We start from the raw sequence: 18,041 nt of genomic DNA, 5'->3' as shown, positions 1-18,041 counted from the left end.
CGTCCTTACGAATTGAGAAATTAGTGAGATAATGACAGTGCTCGAGAAGACTCGAGGACAACATTTAATAAAGAGAAGCAAAGCTGTAAAATCACTTTGAGACAGGTTATAACGATATGCAATGGTCCCTTTTCACAACAATTTGCAGACCCTTTGAAATAAGGATTTCAGTGAAAGTTTTAGAATGCAAGGGTCCTGGCATCCTATGTCTGTTGTAGTTACTTCTTTAATTCAGAGTTCCACCTGCCTCTTTATTATTGCCTTACAAAGTAAACAATTTAATAAATCTACATGTTTCAGCAGTAACTTTCACTGTTGCCAGGAAGAAATCTAAATTGAGTATCATATAACTTTCTCTCTACCACTAGTTTTACCTACTGACATATGCCAACTTTGGCTAAAATCTAGTTTAATGATGATGTATACACTTTGGAGTCAGGGTGCAGAAGTTGAAGTCCTAGCTCAATTAGAGCTGTTGGAGGAGACAAAGTTCTCATTGTCTCCTGGCTCCATTTCTTCATCCATAAAATAGACTATAATAATAGTATCTCCATCAGATGGCTACTATAAGTATTACATGAGATAATAAATATAAAGATCTATAAATTGCAACTAACACAAAAACCATAATAAACATTAACTCCAACAGTTTCATGGCAATTGCTGAAACTTGAACTGATCATTATCAGTTAGAATGGCTAAAATCAAAGTGACAAGAAATAAAAAGTGTTGGCAAAGATGTGGGGTCAGGGGGAAGTCCTTGTACACTGTTGGTGGAGACTGAAATTGATACAGCCTCTGTGGAAAACAGTATGGAGATTCCTCAAAAAATTAAAAATAGAATTACCATATGGGTATGATCCAATATGATCCAATAATTCCACCACTGGATAATTACCCAAAGAAAACAAAACACCATATCACCATATCACAAAGACATATCCATCCCTATACTTATTTCAGCATTGTTTATAATAGCCAAGATATGGACACAACCTAAGTGTCCATCAACAGATGAATGGACAAGGATGCTGTAACGGAAAATTATGCAGCCATAAGAAGGCTGATATCAGGAAATCTGAGACGATATGGATGGACCCAGAGGGTATTCTGCTAAGTGAAATAAGTCAGACTGAGAGAACCCAATATGATTCCACTTATAAGATTCTTTTGAAATCCAAAATAAAAAGAAGGGAAAGAGAAAGGGAAAGGAAGGGGAAGGGAAGGGAAGGGAAGGGAAGGGAAGGGAAGGGAAGGAAAGGAAAGGAAAGGAAAGGAAAGGAAAGGAAAGGAAAGGAAAGGAAAGGAAAGGAAAGGAAAACAAAAAATAGAATCAGACCTATCGATACAGAGAACAAACTGATGGTTGCCAGGGGGAAGAATGGTGGGGGGCTGAACAAAATGAGTGAAGAGGGGTGGAAGATAAAGGCTTCTAGGTATGGAATGAATTAAGTCACAGGAATAGAAAGCCCAGCAAAAGGAATAGTAATATTGTAACACTGATGTAACAAGACACATAGCAGCTACACTTGTGGTGAGCATAGCATAATGTATGAACTTTTCAAATCACTAAATTGTACACCTGAAACTAACATAACATTGTGTGTTAACTATATTCAAGTTAAAAAAAAAATGCATTCTAGGAAAAAAAAAAAACAAGATGGAATGTGACACAAAAGAAGATCCCATATTCTTAAGAAAGTAAAGACCCTAGACTGCCTGACTTCATTTTATCCTCATTTAATTTTTTCAGATCAGTGTGAAAATTAAGCTCAACATTTAAGCTGAAATAACAGGGCAGGGATTAGCAGGTACATATCCCACATACACCGTACTTATGATTGGAACAGCATATCCCCAACTTTTATGTTCCACTCTCTAAACCTGACTAGTTCTATTCCATCCTCTCCACTGTCATACAACAAAAAAGCGCAACTGATAGCTTATCACAATGATGCTCACCACTGTTTCCCAAAGCAGTATCTTCCAGAGTTCTTAGAAAGTCTTTATAGAACAGACAGGTAAAATATGTCTGGTGTTGCAACTGTTTGGCACAGTTTTGCATAATTCAGTAGATTGTTCTGTATACCATTAAAACTCAAAAGTCAGATTAAAAAACTGTAAGAACTTATTTATACTAAGAATATTTTCTTTTTCCTGAGAGGATTTTACCCTTTGAATACTGCTTCAACAAATCCACTTCTTTTGAAATAGAAACAAACTACAGTATGAACAGGATTATCTTTGTAATTATTTATTAGAAGAATACACATTTAACTTGATTTTATTTAAATGTCTACAGGTGCTCATATTGGTTCATGGAGAACTGCGAATAGAGGTAAAGTATGAAAAAGTTTTTTGTAACTAAAATAATAGTTTAGTTCAAAAAATTAAAATTGTGGGGCGCCTGGGTGGCTCAGTGGATTAAGCCGCTGCCTTCGGCTCAGGTCATGATCTCGGTGTCCTGGGATCGAGCCCCGCATCGGGCTCTTTGCTCAGCGGGAGCCTGCTTCTCTCTCTCTCTCTGCCTGACTCTCTGCCTACTTGTGATTTCTCTCTCTGTCAAATAAATAAATAAAATCTTTAAAAAAAAAAAAATTAAAATTGTACTGGGAAAAGTAAATATTTCTTTAATGTTTAAAACTATTAAATAACTGTGAAAATAAAATTAAAACCAGCCCAATTTTAAATACCAAGAATGTATAAATGTCATTATTGTACTTTATCTTATGTGTTCTTTCTTATCTTAAACAAATCAACAGGTTTTTATTAAACACATCCTAGGTACCCAGAGCAGTGAGATATTATGGAATATATAAAGGAAATACAAAATATGATTCAATGCCAGTATTAAAAATCATATGGTTCTGTAATTGTTTTAGATATTAAATGTTCTCTCTTTGCTTGACAAAGTGTGAGGTCAAGCAAAGTAGACTTTCGACAGCCCTAGATACTATGAAACAGCGAGGGCTCCTCAACCTAGGTGTTGATAAGCAATACTCAAATCAAAACTTTTTAACAATGTGCATAATAAAATGGGATGCCTTTTCATATAAGACAAAGGACCAACACGGAGAAGATGATACTGCTGTACAAGGCAAAAGGAGATACAAACGTGAATGGGTGAAATTTGCAAAACCCTGCCGAGAAAGAGAAGACAACTCGAAAAGAAATCCAATTGCCAAAGTAAGTCACATCAGCAGGGGCGATATGCAGTTTCAGAATAAATGTAATAGATATACATTAAAATGATATGGCAATCCATTTATCAAAATGCAGACTGGGGAGTCCATAGAACAAATAACCTGGTATCTTCAACCACATTAAAAAAAAAACTAATAATAATAATAATAATATAAAATGAGATGAAGGCACTATGGCTTCTAGAGTAATAAAAAATAATTAAGAGACAGGGGGACCAAGTTCAATGAATATGCCTTGCTTAGATCTGGATTCTAGCAAACAAATAGAAAAAATATATGATGAGGAATTTGAGAGGCAGGGCAGGGGGTCATGGGGGGAAGGGAGGGAAAAATGAAACAAGATGGGACTGGGGAGGGAGACAAACCCTAAGAGACTCTTAATCTCAGGAAACAAACCGAGGGCTGCTGGGGGCCTGGGGGGGGGCGAGAGGGAGGGATGGAGTGGTTGGGTGATGGACACTGGGGAGGATATGTGCTATGGTGAGTGCTGTGAATTGTGTAAGACTGATGATTCACATACCTGTACCCCTGGGGCAAATAATACATTATATGCTAACAAAAATAAATATATGGATAAGACAATAAGATAAATGGTTGGGGGTCCTTGTATTCATAATAATTAAGACTGGGTGATGAGATATATCAGGTTCATTATACTAATCTAACTTTATATATATTTGAAATTTTCCATATTAAAAAGCTTGAAAATTATAATAATAAAAATAAAATAATAATAAATAATTTATTTTAATAAACATGTTTAACACTTACTGTATAAGTAAGTGTTTCCCCTTTTTCTCTCCAGCTCCCTCTATTTAAACTAAAATAAATGTCTTTTTTTTAAGGATTTTTATTTATTTAATTGACAGAGAGAGCGAGAGAGGGAACACAAGCAGGAGGACTGGGAGATGGAGAAGCAGGTTTTCTGCTGATCCCAGAATCCTGGGATCATGGCCTGAGCCGAAGGCAGACTCTTAATGACTGAGCCACACAGGCGCCCTTAAATAAATGTCTTTTTCTCAAAAAATGTTCTCTGCCAAGGAAAGGAGGATTCAGAAGTAGTCTTTTCAATATTAAGTATCCATGACTTTCTCTCAACATTTTAACATCGCCATGGTGGCCACAATCTGAGCAAACATTCTAGAGCCAAAATGATTAATGTGTGTTGGTCCATGCTGGTCAATAGATGCAACAGTTTGAAATACTTCACATTCCCAGTATTCATCAAGGCAAAAAGTAACCATCACAGGGTCAGAAAGAGTGAATAAAATAAAAAAAAAAAGACTTAAGACTGTGAAGGTGGAGAAATAGGAAGGAAAAGTCCTGACTGATGATCACATTCACATTTTGGGTGTTTGGGGCTTCAGATTACTTCAGATTTCCAAGCAACCCAGAAAATTACCTACCGAATTTCTGGAATGGGAATTGATCAACCCCCTTTTGGAATCTTTGTTGTTGACAAAAACACTGGAGAAATTAACATAACAGCCATAGTTGATCGAGAGGAAACTCCAAGCTTCCTGGTAAGTTTGTGTCCTCAATATTCGGCACCCTTATGTTTGTGCCTGTTGGCTTTAGAATGTGCTACTCTTCTACTGGTTAATTTAGAAGAGAGATCAATGCATGAAAAATTCCACCACCAAATAACCACGTTCATCCCTCTTACAAAGAGCCTTCACTTCTGGATGTGCCCCTGAAGGAATTTACTAGGAGGGTGCATGAGTAAGCATTGAAGTCCAACATGCATCCTGCAAAGAGTTTCACACTCTGTATCACATGACAGTACCAGCCTGGAAGAAGGGGCAGCTTGCCTAACTGGCCTGCCCACTGTGGGTACCTTTACTTCCTTTGTCTAGTTTTGGGGGGAACATTTCTCTTCTGTGCAAAAAAAAAAAAAATCTGTATATGCTAGTAGGGGCTTTATTTCTACAAGTTTTAGTAGTATGCAAACTGAGTTTGTAGAGTATTAAGTAACATTTCCATCCTTTTTCTAGATCACGTGTCATGCTCTAAATGCCCTAGGACAAGACGTAGAGAAACCACTTATACTAACGGTTAAAATTTTAGATGTCAATGACAATCCTCCAGTATTTTCACAAAGTATATTTGTGGGAGAAATTGAAGAAAATAGTGCTTCAAGTAAGTCCCTTACAGTATCTACCACTTCTAATTTTCTTTATTTTAAAATATAGGCATCACTATAGTCATCGTTTTATAAGCTAATTTATTCTCCTAGTTTTATCAGTAGTCTTGCAGAAAAATTTATCCAAGTAACCTGGGTCTTACTTTCTCATACTTTTATTTGAGCTAATTATCCACTGCCATTGTATCTCTAGGTCATGGTCCTGTTATGAACTTAATAGTATTTTACTCTCTATACATAAGTCACATGAGTACCTGGTAGTCATAAAGCCACAGGGGTGGCTTTAGGTAGCCTGGATGCATCAGCTAGACTTTTTAGATTATAAAGGAGACACACTAAGTTACTTGGATAATCTGGGGAAAAGGGAGAAAGACAATGCCATCCATCAAGGGAAGAAATTAAGACAGAAAATAGTCTCAACTCCAACACAGCCAAGGCTTAAGGACAACAGGAAGTTGTTGTTGTTTTTTTAAGACTTTATTTATTTATTTATTTGATAGACAGAGATCACAAGTAGGCAGAGAGGCAGGCAGAGAGAGAGGAAGGGAAGCAGGTTCCCCGCTGAGCAGAGAGCCCCATGTGGGGCTCTATCCCAGGACCCTGAGATCATGACCTGAGCTGAAGGCAGAATCTTTAACCCACTGAGCCACCCAGGTGCCCCAACAGGAAGATTTTTATAGAAGGCAGCACAGTTCCACCTGATTAAGAAAGACAGTAAGAGACACTGCAACTGACATTTAATTCATTTTTGAGCATACAGATAGATTTAAGATTTTAAAAAACAAAGGTCAATTTGAAATTGTGTTGAATATATAATGTGAAAAGATTGTCAATTCTTACATATTCTTTCATGAGATTCTTCTGTATTTCTAGACTCACTGGTGATGATACTAAATGCCACGGATGCAGATGAACCAAACCACCTGAACTCTAAAATAGCCTTCAAAATTGTCTCTCAGGAACCTGCAGGCATACCCATGTTCCTCCTAAGCAGACACACTGGGGAAGTCCGTACTTTAACCAATTCTCTTGATCGAGAGGTAAAGCAAGTCATTTGGGAACATTCGATAATAAAAGATTTGATTGTAGGAAAGCGGAGAGAGGTGACCCCACTTTACCTGAGAATGAAAGGCGAAAGGAAAAGACATTCTCTGTACTCAACTGGGACAATCTAGGGAAACTGTTTGCATTTCAATATGATTCTAGTGGGGTGAGATGTGTACCTAAGAACTATACAATCAGTTGTACCCTAAACAAACAAGTATCAGCTTATCAGTGGGAGGTCAAGTGGAGAGTAAAAGAAGGCATGGAAGCAAACTTGGACAAAGACTGAACTGTGACTAATTCCTTATTAGGTGGAAGAAAAATAAATTTCTTAGATGATACAAGAAATTTCTTTCTGGAAGAAATCCTTCTCTGATGTTACTTTTTTTTTTTTTTTCCTACTGCCTAGTTTTAATTTTACCCCTGCTTCCAAAACACTAAAGAATCCTTGCTCTCTCTTCCCCATTATCCTACCACTATAACTACCATCACCACCACCACGGCCATCTTGATCACATACAATATCCTGTCAGACTTTATATTACTTATGCAAATGATTCTCAAATAGACCAATGGGAAAGCTCTATTAGTGAACTTCCCTCAAATAAGCATCCTACCAGTCTCACTGCCCATTTTTGCTCCAAGTGTAACTTTCTTGTCCTAAGAAGCTTACAAAAGAGAAACCTGGCTTCCAGGGGGCCCGCATGCCTCCTCCATGCTGGACAATGAAACAACTCATGTGATCCTTCTAGAGAATAAACCAGGAGATTGAATATTTTCACCTCTTTACCCATAGGAAGCAGGTAGTTTTCTTTGTATTCTTGGCACTGGAGATAATTACTTTTCTTTGTTTTTCTCCAAATTTAGCAAGTTAGCAGCTATCGGCTGGTTGTGAGTGGTGCCGACAAAGATGGAGAAGGGCTATCAACTCAATGTGAATGTAGTATCAAAGTGAAAGATGTTAATGATAATTTCCCAATGTTCCGAGAATCTCAGGTACACCTTGTCTTCCTTGAAGAATAATGATATATATTTTTTTTATTTTTCATTTTGTCATTCTAATTCAGTATTCATTTCCCTGCTGGCTTCTATTCAAGTTCTCTGCACTTTTCTTTAAAATAAACTTTTGTAAAATATAAGAATTTAGTAACCAGCAAGAGGCAACACATAATGTGAGAATTAATGATTAATTCTATTCAGAATCTCTTTAGATAAAACCTGACAATAACTCTAAAACTCTGCTTCTCTCCTGTTTAGTATTCAGCAGTTATTAAGGAAAATACTTTAAGTTCTGAGTTGCTTCGATTTCAAGTTATAGACTGGGATGAAGAATTCACAGATAATTGGCTTGCAGTGTATTTCTTCACCTCTGGAAATGAAGGGAATTGGTTTGAAATACAAACTGATCCAAGAACAAACGAAGGCATCCTGAAGGTAGTTAAGGTAAGGCCTATTTCCCTTCCACAGTAAAAATATTCCATATTAGCCCAACTATCATTTCTGCAGATAAACTTAATTCACTTATTAATAATAAAAAGTAGATAGAATTTTTTAAAGGCCTGCATAGCCCCATTACCTAAGGGTAGCTTTTTAAAAAAAATTTATTTCCTTCCAGGAAGAATGATGTATTTCCTTCCAAGCTATCATAGTAAACACAAATACACTAATATATGTATATTTATAGGTGCACTTGCTTAACGCACAAGTTGTAAAACCCATTTCTTGACTTAATCTCATTTTCTCTCTACAACTGAAGATGGGAAAGGACAAGAATACATGATAGTGTGGCTTGTGAATTTGTCACCTTGCTTTAAGTGGATTAGTTACAGTCATAAGAGGGGGAAAATACAAGTTTTTGGAAATTGGGCATATATAATTAAATCTGCAATACAAAAAAAGAGCAATTGAGTAAACCTTCCATTTAACATGCTTGACTGTAACAGTCACCCCCCCCACACACACACAAATACAGAATCCAATCTTCAATAACATAAGGCTATTTCTGCCTGGACACAATATAGACTAGAAAAAATAACCACTATTTGAAGACATTCCTTGGCACATACTGAACTCTATAGGACTTTCTTTATTTCCTTGAGTCCAGTAGAGTGACAGACCCATAAGAGATCCTTAACAAGGAAACTGCTGGAATCCCCGAATGCAGGAAGCCATGTGAACAGTTCTTATTACTCTGCTTTTCAGAGGGAAGGCTATAACCATCACTTGCAAGGGTGTGTTATAAACTCCCAGCAACCCCTGAAAATGAGGTTTTCCTTCTCTCCTGTCTTGTATCATCTAGTCTTCTAAACTAGATGAGAATCAGAGAAATTAGGCCTTATTATTCCATCATAACATTTCCTCACAACAAACAGCCAGTCGTCCAATTCTGCCCTAGAAATTGTCCTTAAAGTCTGGCTCTGGTCTTCCTTTCTATGGCCTGTGATCTACAGGGCCTTGCCTTCTTGCTCCTACATGACTGTAATCACTCCTGAAAGATCTCCTTACCTCCTGTTTCTACTTCCCTTCATCCTCTTACTGCCACTAGTCTACTGTCTACTGCCATGTGAATTACTCTGTTCTTTAAAACCTTTCCTTGTTCTCCATTGGCTGTGAAAGTGGTCCTCCATTCATTGCTCATTTGCATCACCAGTGGGAATATAGGAACAATTGGTTCAGTTGGTCTGTGAGGAAGCCCAGAAGACAGGACTTAATGACTCCACAGAGAACTCTAATTGCAGCCAGGACTGATGACCAGCTGCTGGCCTTGAAGATGACCTTCAGCCTCCTCAGAACTGTGGACAAGGCCTCTCACCCTGTCACCTTCTGTTAACTCTGGGCATTTGCAAATGTTTCACCTCTGCCTGAAAATCTCCTCCTCAACCTTCAACCTTCAACACTCAACTCCCTTGAAACGTCTCAGAAGATTTCCCAACTGTCCCCAGCAGAAGTGTTGACCCATTTTTGCACATAGACTCTATAATTTCTTCTGTCACTTACCCATTGTATTATAATTACCTATTTATATTTTCTCTTTCACTTACTCTTTCTCTTCCATATCACTGGAAACTAGTCATTGCAAACTTAAAAACTCAAATCCAGATCCCTTACCTTAATTATTTTCAGTAATATACAAATGTAACACAAATGAACATTTTATCTCATCACACTCAGAAAAATATATTAGTGAAAGGAAAAAGCCCTCCCAGGATTCCTCAGGATTTGACTTGGACCACCCCAATTAAAGGGTCAAACAAATAGTTATCATACAAGACCATCTAAAAATGGTTCTACAAAGAGTTGGGGGGCCACTCCCCCCCACTGCTTTGCAGAGGCATATTTGCCAACTAAATTTATTATGATAGTTTGCCTTTGCCACCAAGGAATTTCCAGTCAGGAAAGACACTATTACACATGAATATAATAGCTATTCTGGAAATGGCTATAACTGCCATTTATAGGAATGTATTATGGGGCTAAATTTGTGCAGTCCTCACAACGATCTGATGAGGTGAAATTTTGCAGTTTTTTTTTTTCAAAATGAAAATTTGAGAATCACAGAAATTAAGTATTGTGCCATGAGTCACACCACTATGAGGCAGCAAAACTAGTATTCAAGCCATGCTATCGTAGCAAATTTGGGATTCTTTCCATTGTACCACACAGCCTAAAGAAACTATAATGATGTTTTAGTAGTCTAAAAAAAGAGGTCTGCCATTTTGTAAGTATCAGTTACCAAGCTGAGGTCTTATAAGTTAAGAATTTCAATGGTTTCTCCATCTCCACATTATAATGGCTTCTGAGGCTGTTTTGGGATATAGAAATAAAAAGGTCATTCATAGCATGGGACATAAGAGTTCTCTTGTCCTATTCTGGGTTTGCTGGATTGTATCTCTGTGATACTTCTTTCCTTCTAATTTTATTTATTTATTAATTTTTTACTCTAGGCTCTAGATTATGAACAAATACAAAATGTAAAACTTGGTGTTGCTGTCAAAAACAAAGCTGAATTTCACCAATCAATAATTTCTCAGTATCGGGTGCAGTCAACCCCAGTCACAATCCAAATAGCCAACGTGAAAGAAGGAATTACATTCCGTCCTGCTTCCAAGACATTTACTGTGCAGAAAGGCATAAGTAGTAAAAAACTGGTCAATTATGTTCTGGGAATGTATCAAGCCATTGATGAGGATACTAACAAACCTGCCTCATATGTCAAGTAAGACTGTTTTTACATTATTCCTTGATGTGGTTTTAATTTATAAGCTACTACAAAATAATATAAACTTTTATATGCCAAGAATACAAAGAGACACAAAGCAGCCAACTCAAGGAAATGGCTAACTCAAGAAGAGACTTATAACCAAATCATTGGAACATCCTGGGCTATGAGCAAAGAAAACATAAGCATAAGTTAAAGTGGAAACTAAGAGAAGAATGCCTTAGCCTATGGAGAGGAATCAGGAAAAGATCTTACAGAAATTTTCAGTTGAGTTTAAAAAGAGTAGTTCTGGGTGCCTGGGTGGCTCAGTGGGTTAAAGCCTCTGCCTTCGGCTCAGGTCATGAACCCAGGGTCCTGGGATGGAGCACTGCATCGGGCTCTCTGCTCAGCTGGGAGCCTGCTTCTCTGTCTCTCTGTGCCTGCCTCTCTGCCTAGTTGTGATCTCTGTCTGTCATAAATAAATAAATAAATAAAAATAAAAAGAGTAGTTCACCAGAAGACTATGGTGCAATCAAATAAAACATCACATACGAAACAAATATGCCCCAAATATGAGAACACCAGGCAGAGTAGATACTGTAAGAGCAAGAAAGAAATTATTTTATTGCAAAGAGTAGAAAATTGAAAACTCAGGCTAATACTTAGGGATTATGAAATACTGCTTGTCCGTGCTAATATGCTGATTTTCTGCCACTGTATATTTCCATGTCTTAAATTAAGTATAAGTACATTAAACATAAAATCAGCTATTTTCATTAAGTAGGTAAACATTCCATATTTGAAAAAAAAATTTTTTTCTGTCATAAACAGGTATATCATGGGACGTAATGATGGTGGTTTACTATTTATTGATTCAAAAACTGCTCAGATCAAATTTGTCAAAAACATTGATCGGGATTCTACTTTCATAGTTAACAGGACAATCACAGCTGAGGTTCTGGCCATAGACGGTAAGAGAAATATTTCAAAATGGGGCTCCTGGCAATGCTCAGGCAATAAGCAAACATAAGAAAATAAAACAAAAGAATAAACACCAAAAATCATATCACCTGAATAAAGAACAAAAAGTACTAAGGGAAACAACAGCAATTATTCATAATCCTACAATAGAGAAATGTTTACTTTATTGCTTTATTGTTTTTAATTGTCAACACTGAAAAAATTTTCTTCAATAAGCTTTTGTATCTTGGATAGTAAAAATAAATCATTGTTTATTCCAAATACTTTGGCTCAAGCCTTAGGAGCAAAAATCTTACACACAGTGCTGGGTTCATGCAGTAGGATACATTTAAGAAAACTTGTTTTTATGTTGATTTCATCTGTAATCATTGAATTTGTCACCTTACAGGTCTTGGTTCCAAGCATATTAAATTAATAGCCTATGCTACTAGAGACACCAGCCAAGTTAATAAATTTAAGCTTGCTCTTTACAAGATGTAGAAACAAAATGACATCTTTTGTAAGAATAACGAATATAATTTCTCACAAAAAGACATACTAAATTGGCTGCATGCAAGTGACATGTAAAAGGTTTTTGGGGGTACAACGTATTCTGTATATGTCCTTACCTCTAAAATGCTATTCTTACAGAAAACACAGGTAAAACATCTACAGGCACCATATATGTTGAGGTACCTGGTTTTAATGAAAATTGTCCAACAATCGTCCTGGAAAAGAAAACAATTTGTAGTTCACAACCTTCTGTGGTTGTCTCAGCTAGAGCACTAGACAATAAGTATTCTGGTCCCTACACGTTTTCTCTGGAGGAGCAACCACTAAAATTACCAGTTGTCTGGAGTATCACAACACTCAATGGTGAGTAATAGTAAACTTGTTTTGTAAATGAAAAAGTTGCTGCTTCTTTATATTTTCAGAGGGATAAAAGAGTTCATTTGGGAGCAAGTCTTTTCCAAGAGTAACTGAAAAAGTTCTTTGCAATGAAGATGTGGTCTAGCGTCATGAATTTCTTCTTTCTTCAAAAGAGAAGAGGAACAATACAATATGTTCATTCTATTTAATATTTTTTATGTGCAATCTAATTGTTTTGTATTTTTAATGTCTTATTTCTGCCTCCACAGCACCCCATAAAAAGAATAGAGTCAGCCATCAATTTTATTGCAGAGCTGTTTAAATTTCTAACTATACAAACTTTTCCTAACCGGGCAGACTGTGAACAGACATGAAGCACAGGAGGGGTCGCCTGTTCAAGGCTCATAGGAAGTGCTACTTAGTCTGTCACTAGTTAGGAATCTTGACAGCATGGCAGACTGAAATTCCTATTAGCCAGTGGTTAAGAGTTCATCATCCGTCCTTCCCTTTCTTCTCACTTTTATTGTGCTAATTTTACATTTTTTTATGTTTTCTAGGTGTCTCCTAGAAATAGCCTTTGGACTTAATAAGAATCTTCTCACTTGTCTCTAGATCTTTGCTGAACCAATCTTGATTCCCTCCATGAATGTGCTCTCTTGTTCCCTAGTCATAGGTATCAACCATTGCTAGAGTCACCAAAGCATTCTTGTTCTCTGTGGTCTTCCTTCCTAAGGCCTTACTGATCTAGGTGGAAGTCCCTAGTTTCAAAATATCCATGTAGCTTTTGGCTCCAAATGGGCTTACCAGCACATGACCAATGAAAAACCTGCAAAAAAAAAACATCAGAGAGAGACAGGACCTAGCATTGGACATGGCTGCTTGAGTGAAGCAGGACAAGGCAACAGTGGTTAGACTGAGTGGATCAGACATAACATCAAAGGGGTTAAGATGTTAAGAGTGGTTTAGTTGACACAGCTCTGCAGCTTACAAGAGCTGCTAAGGGAGCCCACTTAGAAAGGGACAACATAGGAATGGAGAAAGGAGAATAATCCATATTCACGAGTCAGGTGGGCCACAGGCTATCACCTCAAAACATCCTATACCACTGGCCTTTGCGCACATGGATGAAAACTATCAGGATCAGCGGAGGTAGTGGAAGCCAAAGTAGAAGCTCAGTCTTAATAAGTCAGGCACAAAAACATGGACGTAGAGGGAAAGCATATGTCCAGAGGGCCACAGAAGCATTCAGGAGGTTGGTGCAGACATACAGGAGATTGGCTAAGTCCCAGGGGAGGGGGCTGGATATTGAAATGTTACCTGCCTTCCATCACCTTTCAGGAGGAAAACTGGGGTAGAACTGAGTCTTCATGGGAAGCTCTAACAGTCCCATGTGGGGCAGAAAGAAGGACATGATGGAAGTGCAGCCCTGTTTACCCAACTGAACCCCAAATTCTCATTCCCAGAACTCCTCCAGCCTCACCTTATCAGCCTCCCTATTTGGGACAACAATGTTTAAGGCAACTCTGGGTCTGTTAATACAAATAAGTAGTTTTAAGGGCAAATGATGCCTGTCCTGCTGATAATTTGTGTGATTGTTTGTCCTCAGCTACTTCCGCACTCCTAAATGCCCAGCAACCGCTATCTCCTGGATCGCACAGTATCTCCCTCACAGTTACCGACAGTCAGGACAGACAGTGCGAGACACCAGAGAGCTTGACTCTGGAAGTCTGCCAGTGTGACAACAGGGACACCTGCAGAAGTTCGGAGAAGGATAAAGACCCTGGATACAAAGCTGAAAACAGAACATCAGGGAGGCTGGGGCCTGCTGCCATCGGCCTGCTACTCCTTGGTCTTTTGCTGTTGCTATGTGAGTATGCCAAAGCTGACTTCTGTTTTTGATAGGGAATCAGGCCTTCGGGCTGCATGGTAAATACCATCTTTGCAATGTACAACCATTCCTTAATGGTGTTACAGGCAAAGATGGGGGTAACATTTTCAGGAAGAACTGGAAATGTTGAAAGTTAATATGTCGCTTGCCAATAATCTATACTCATAATGCAACAAGGCAAGTCATATATATGTTAGACAGGTAGAAAACAGCCCAAGAGAATCAACAAGAAAAAAATTTAAGCATGAACACTTTCTATACACCGCCAGTAATGTTCATCCTCAGAAAAATGCTTTTACCCACAATGCAGCATCTTCTAAGATGTCTTCTCTGTAGACATAAAATAGAAAAAGAACCCTTGCCAAGTAAATCTAGAGAAAAATATAAAGGATATAGGCTTTGAACTTTATAATGAACATTATTAATACATCATAGGCTCTGAAAGTTATTGCTTAATCCAGCGCTTCTTGAAAATAGCTTACCACTACAAATACACCCTCTTAAAGGCTCTCACTTAATAAGATTAAGCTTATTAAACACATTTAAGGAATGTGGTTTTTATATATTTTTTTAAAAGATTTTGTTTATTTATTTGACAGAGAGAGAAAACAAGTAGGGAGAGGCAGGCAGAGAGAGAGAGAGAGGAGGAAGCAGGCTCCCTGATGAGCAGAGAGCCCGATGCGGGCCCTGGGATCATGACCTGAGCCAAAGGCAGAGGCTCTAACCCACTGAGCCACCCAGGTGCCCCTTTATTTTTTTTATTTTTAAAATAAAACATTTTATTTTTCAATAAAAGTAAAATTTAGTTATTCAATGGATAGGTTTCTAAAATGCTTCAATTAAATCAGTCTTGTGATCAAATAGAATTTTTAATGTAATAGGTCTCTATTTTAAGGAAATTCATGGCAAATTCTTATAAATAAGAAAAATCCTTGATAAACTCATATTCACTTCCCAAATTTATTATAGAACTGTAGTCTTTTCTTCACGATAAACAAGTCTATGCCAGCCCCTTCACTTAAATTTTCTTAAATTTGCGCAGCATTTTTAAACCACAAAGTGCAGAAAATTACATGACGAGCACTCATATAACCAACCGTCATTCAGATTTAACAGATCTTAATATTCGCCATATCTGTTCAGATCTCTTTTTACAAAAAAGAAAAAAAAAGAAAAAGAAAGAAGTTGTTATTCATACACCTAGTAACCTCCCACACATGCCATATATTCTTCTTCTGCCTTCCCCCAAAATGTTTACTCTTCTGCAATTAACACGCATTGTTTCATTTCACAGCTGAAATTGACGCATCTTTCAGTTTTTCAATATTATATTAGTCAATTTCAAAACCAAAGATTTGTCAAGTACATGGATGTGAGTCTTAACACAAACAGCTAGCTGGAAAGGGAACTTGATTCTGGTTTTCGTGTAGTTCACAGGTTTATGCATGTCTAACTCTATGGAAAAAACAATACTATGATGCAACTATAATAGAAATGAATACAAAAGGGTATTATGCAGGCTTTGTGGAGTAGGTGAATCATCAATCTGAGTGCTGGAAAGTGAGGAGGATATAGAAAAAAAGAGAGAAATTTGTTCCCAAAGGGTAACAGCATGGGCCAAAGCCAGAAACGCTTTGCATGTTTTAGGAATCACACCTTGGGAGGCTAATGCATGGGGAGACTGTGGACAGTCAAGGAGATGAAACTGGAGATGCACTGATACCAATTTGAAAGGGCTTACGTACATATGTTACAATGTTTGTGCTTTAAGCTATGAGAAAAAAAGAGTTGCTATGAGAAAAAAGCCTAGCATGTTCATATTTATGTTTTAGAAAGATAACATTGGCCGAGCTGTATACCATAAATTAGAAAGGAAATAACAGTTAGGAGATACTTCTACTAGTTTCAAAGAGATGATAGAAGCCAGATTCAAACATGAGACTAAAAAGGAAAGGAGAAGTGTGTAAGGCATTACACATGGCAAAGATTTGGAGACTAACAAATACGAAGAGTGGTTAAGAAATCCAGATGAACCATTGAATTCAGTTGTCACTTAAACCATTAAATGAAATTGCAAATACTAGAGGCAGCACAGATACATGGTAGTAGTGATGAGTTTCATTTTGAAATACTGACTTTTAGGATGTTGAGATAACCTGAGGCAAGCCATTGTACATTTGGGACTGTGGCTCAGGATAGTAATCTGAGAAAGTACACCGTGTTAATCCCACAATCATATTTGCTTCCTGTGCTCCCACCATTTGAAAAAATGCCAGGCTTTGATTTTTGGCATGACAAAACATATATTTTTTAGTCTGCACAAATACACTCAAGACTTTGAAAAAGTTTCTCTGGATACATATATAAAAACCAAATATATATTGTAGATAACAATGATAGCAACATCTCTAAAAGATGATTTATGCCCATCTAAAAATACTCACCATACAGGTGTACATCCATCACCTTAAAAACTAATTTGTCAATGAGTAACATTCAATTCTTCCCATACACTTAACAAAGTCATAGAATTGAGAATGGTAATAAATTTTAAAAAACATGTAGAAGTATCATTTATATGAACATTACATAAATTTTTAAAAATACATCAATTATATGCAACCTATTTTATTTATAATATAGGACCAACCTAATTTGTATAACTGATATAGCCCTTCCAGACAATACTAGCAAATCCTCATCCCACTCACTACTGTCCTTTACTTATACTAACTCATTTAATCCTCATAACAGCTGGTGATGTATATAATATTTATTCTCCCATTCTCTGGATGAATTACGAGAGGCAAGAAAGGATAATATAACTTACCCAGCAGGTGAGAGGTGGAGCCAAAATTCAAACCCTTCAACCCCTAACTAAACTCCCTCTGGGTGGACAGAATTCAACACATGAGGATTCAATAGACCCTGATGAGCCAGAGGTGGGGGTGGGGGTCACTAAACTACCTAGCTTTCCAGAACTTCCTTTCAAGGGAGAGTTTAGTATTTTCCTCTTGATGCATTAGCATAAAAATGATGTTAATCTTTATTGCTGAGATGTGACAGATCTTGCAGATATGCACAGAAGAATGAAAATTACTCAGACAGGAAAGCCCCTCCAAGCTAGGGATTCTCGAGTCATAATTAAGAGTGCAATGGTATTAGCTCATCACTCTAGTTGCGGAGGGAGTTTGCTGGTTAATTGCTGTTTACTAAGAGATGACTAGAGTCCAGATTACAGGATTATCCTGCCCACCTAAAATCCTGACCATCCAGGTATGTATTCCCCTGACATAATACACATTGCTCAAAATGTTCAAATAAATTATATATATAATTTATATATATAATTTATAAATTATATATATAATAAATTTATAATTTATAAATTATATATATATAAATTATATATATAATTTATTTGAACATATATATATTTATATATATAATTTATAAATTATATATATAATAAATATTTATAAATTATATATATAATTTATTTGAACATTTAATTAATTTATTCAAACATTTATAATTTATAAATTATATATATAAGTTATATATAATTTATTTGAACATTTAATTATATATAATTATAATTTATAACATATAAATTATATATATAATTTATTTGAACATTTTGAGCAATGTTCAAAATGTTATATATATATAACAGAAAAGGATTGAGGAACTGAAAGACCATCTTTATCATTCAACAAACAGTGACTTTTTTTT

General features: G+C 36.7%; 2 protein-coding genes across 2 annotated transcripts in view; one reads left to right on the top strand and one right to left on the bottom strand.

Annotated features, from left to right (window-relative positions):
* The window catches only part of DSC1 (desmocollin 1), a 333,497-nt gene that overhangs the window by 293,979 nt on the left and 21,477 nt on the right, over window positions 1-18,041 (bottom strand). The window lies entirely within an intron of this gene.
* Window positions 1-18,041, top strand: part of DSG3 (desmoglein 3) — a 33,048-nt gene that overhangs the window by 9,734 nt on the left and 5,273 nt on the right. Inside the window, exons 2-13 of the mRNA XM_082699051.1 lie at window positions 2,303-2,338; window positions 3,058-3,186; window positions 4,571-4,726; window positions 5,198-5,342; window positions 6,220-6,386; window positions 7,258-7,386; window positions 7,648-7,833; window positions 10,335-10,606; window positions 11,420-11,559; window positions 12,200-12,424; window positions 14,025-14,285; window positions 15,623-15,678. Of these exons, the coding sequence (XP_082555177.1) occupies window positions 2,303-2,338; window positions 3,058-3,186; window positions 4,571-4,726; window positions 5,198-5,342; window positions 6,220-6,386; window positions 7,258-7,386; window positions 7,648-7,833; window positions 10,335-10,606; window positions 11,420-11,559; window positions 12,200-12,424; window positions 14,025-14,285; window positions 15,623-15,678 (1,902 nt within the window). The remainder of the gene's footprint in view (window positions 1-2,302; window positions 2,339-3,057; window positions 3,187-4,570; window positions 4,727-5,197; window positions 5,343-6,219; window positions 6,387-7,257; window positions 7,387-7,647; window positions 7,834-10,334; window positions 10,607-11,419; window positions 11,560-12,199; window positions 12,425-14,024; window positions 14,286-15,622; window positions 15,679-18,041) is intronic.

This window comes from Mustela nivalis (genome assembly GCF_964662115.1).
Source record: "Mustela nivalis genome assembly, chromosome: 14".
Classification (NCBI taxonomy): Eukaryota; Metazoa; Chordata; class Mammalia; order Carnivora; family Mustelidae; genus Mustela; species Mustela nivalis.
This window is presented reverse-complemented; position numbering and strand designations above follow the sequence as displayed.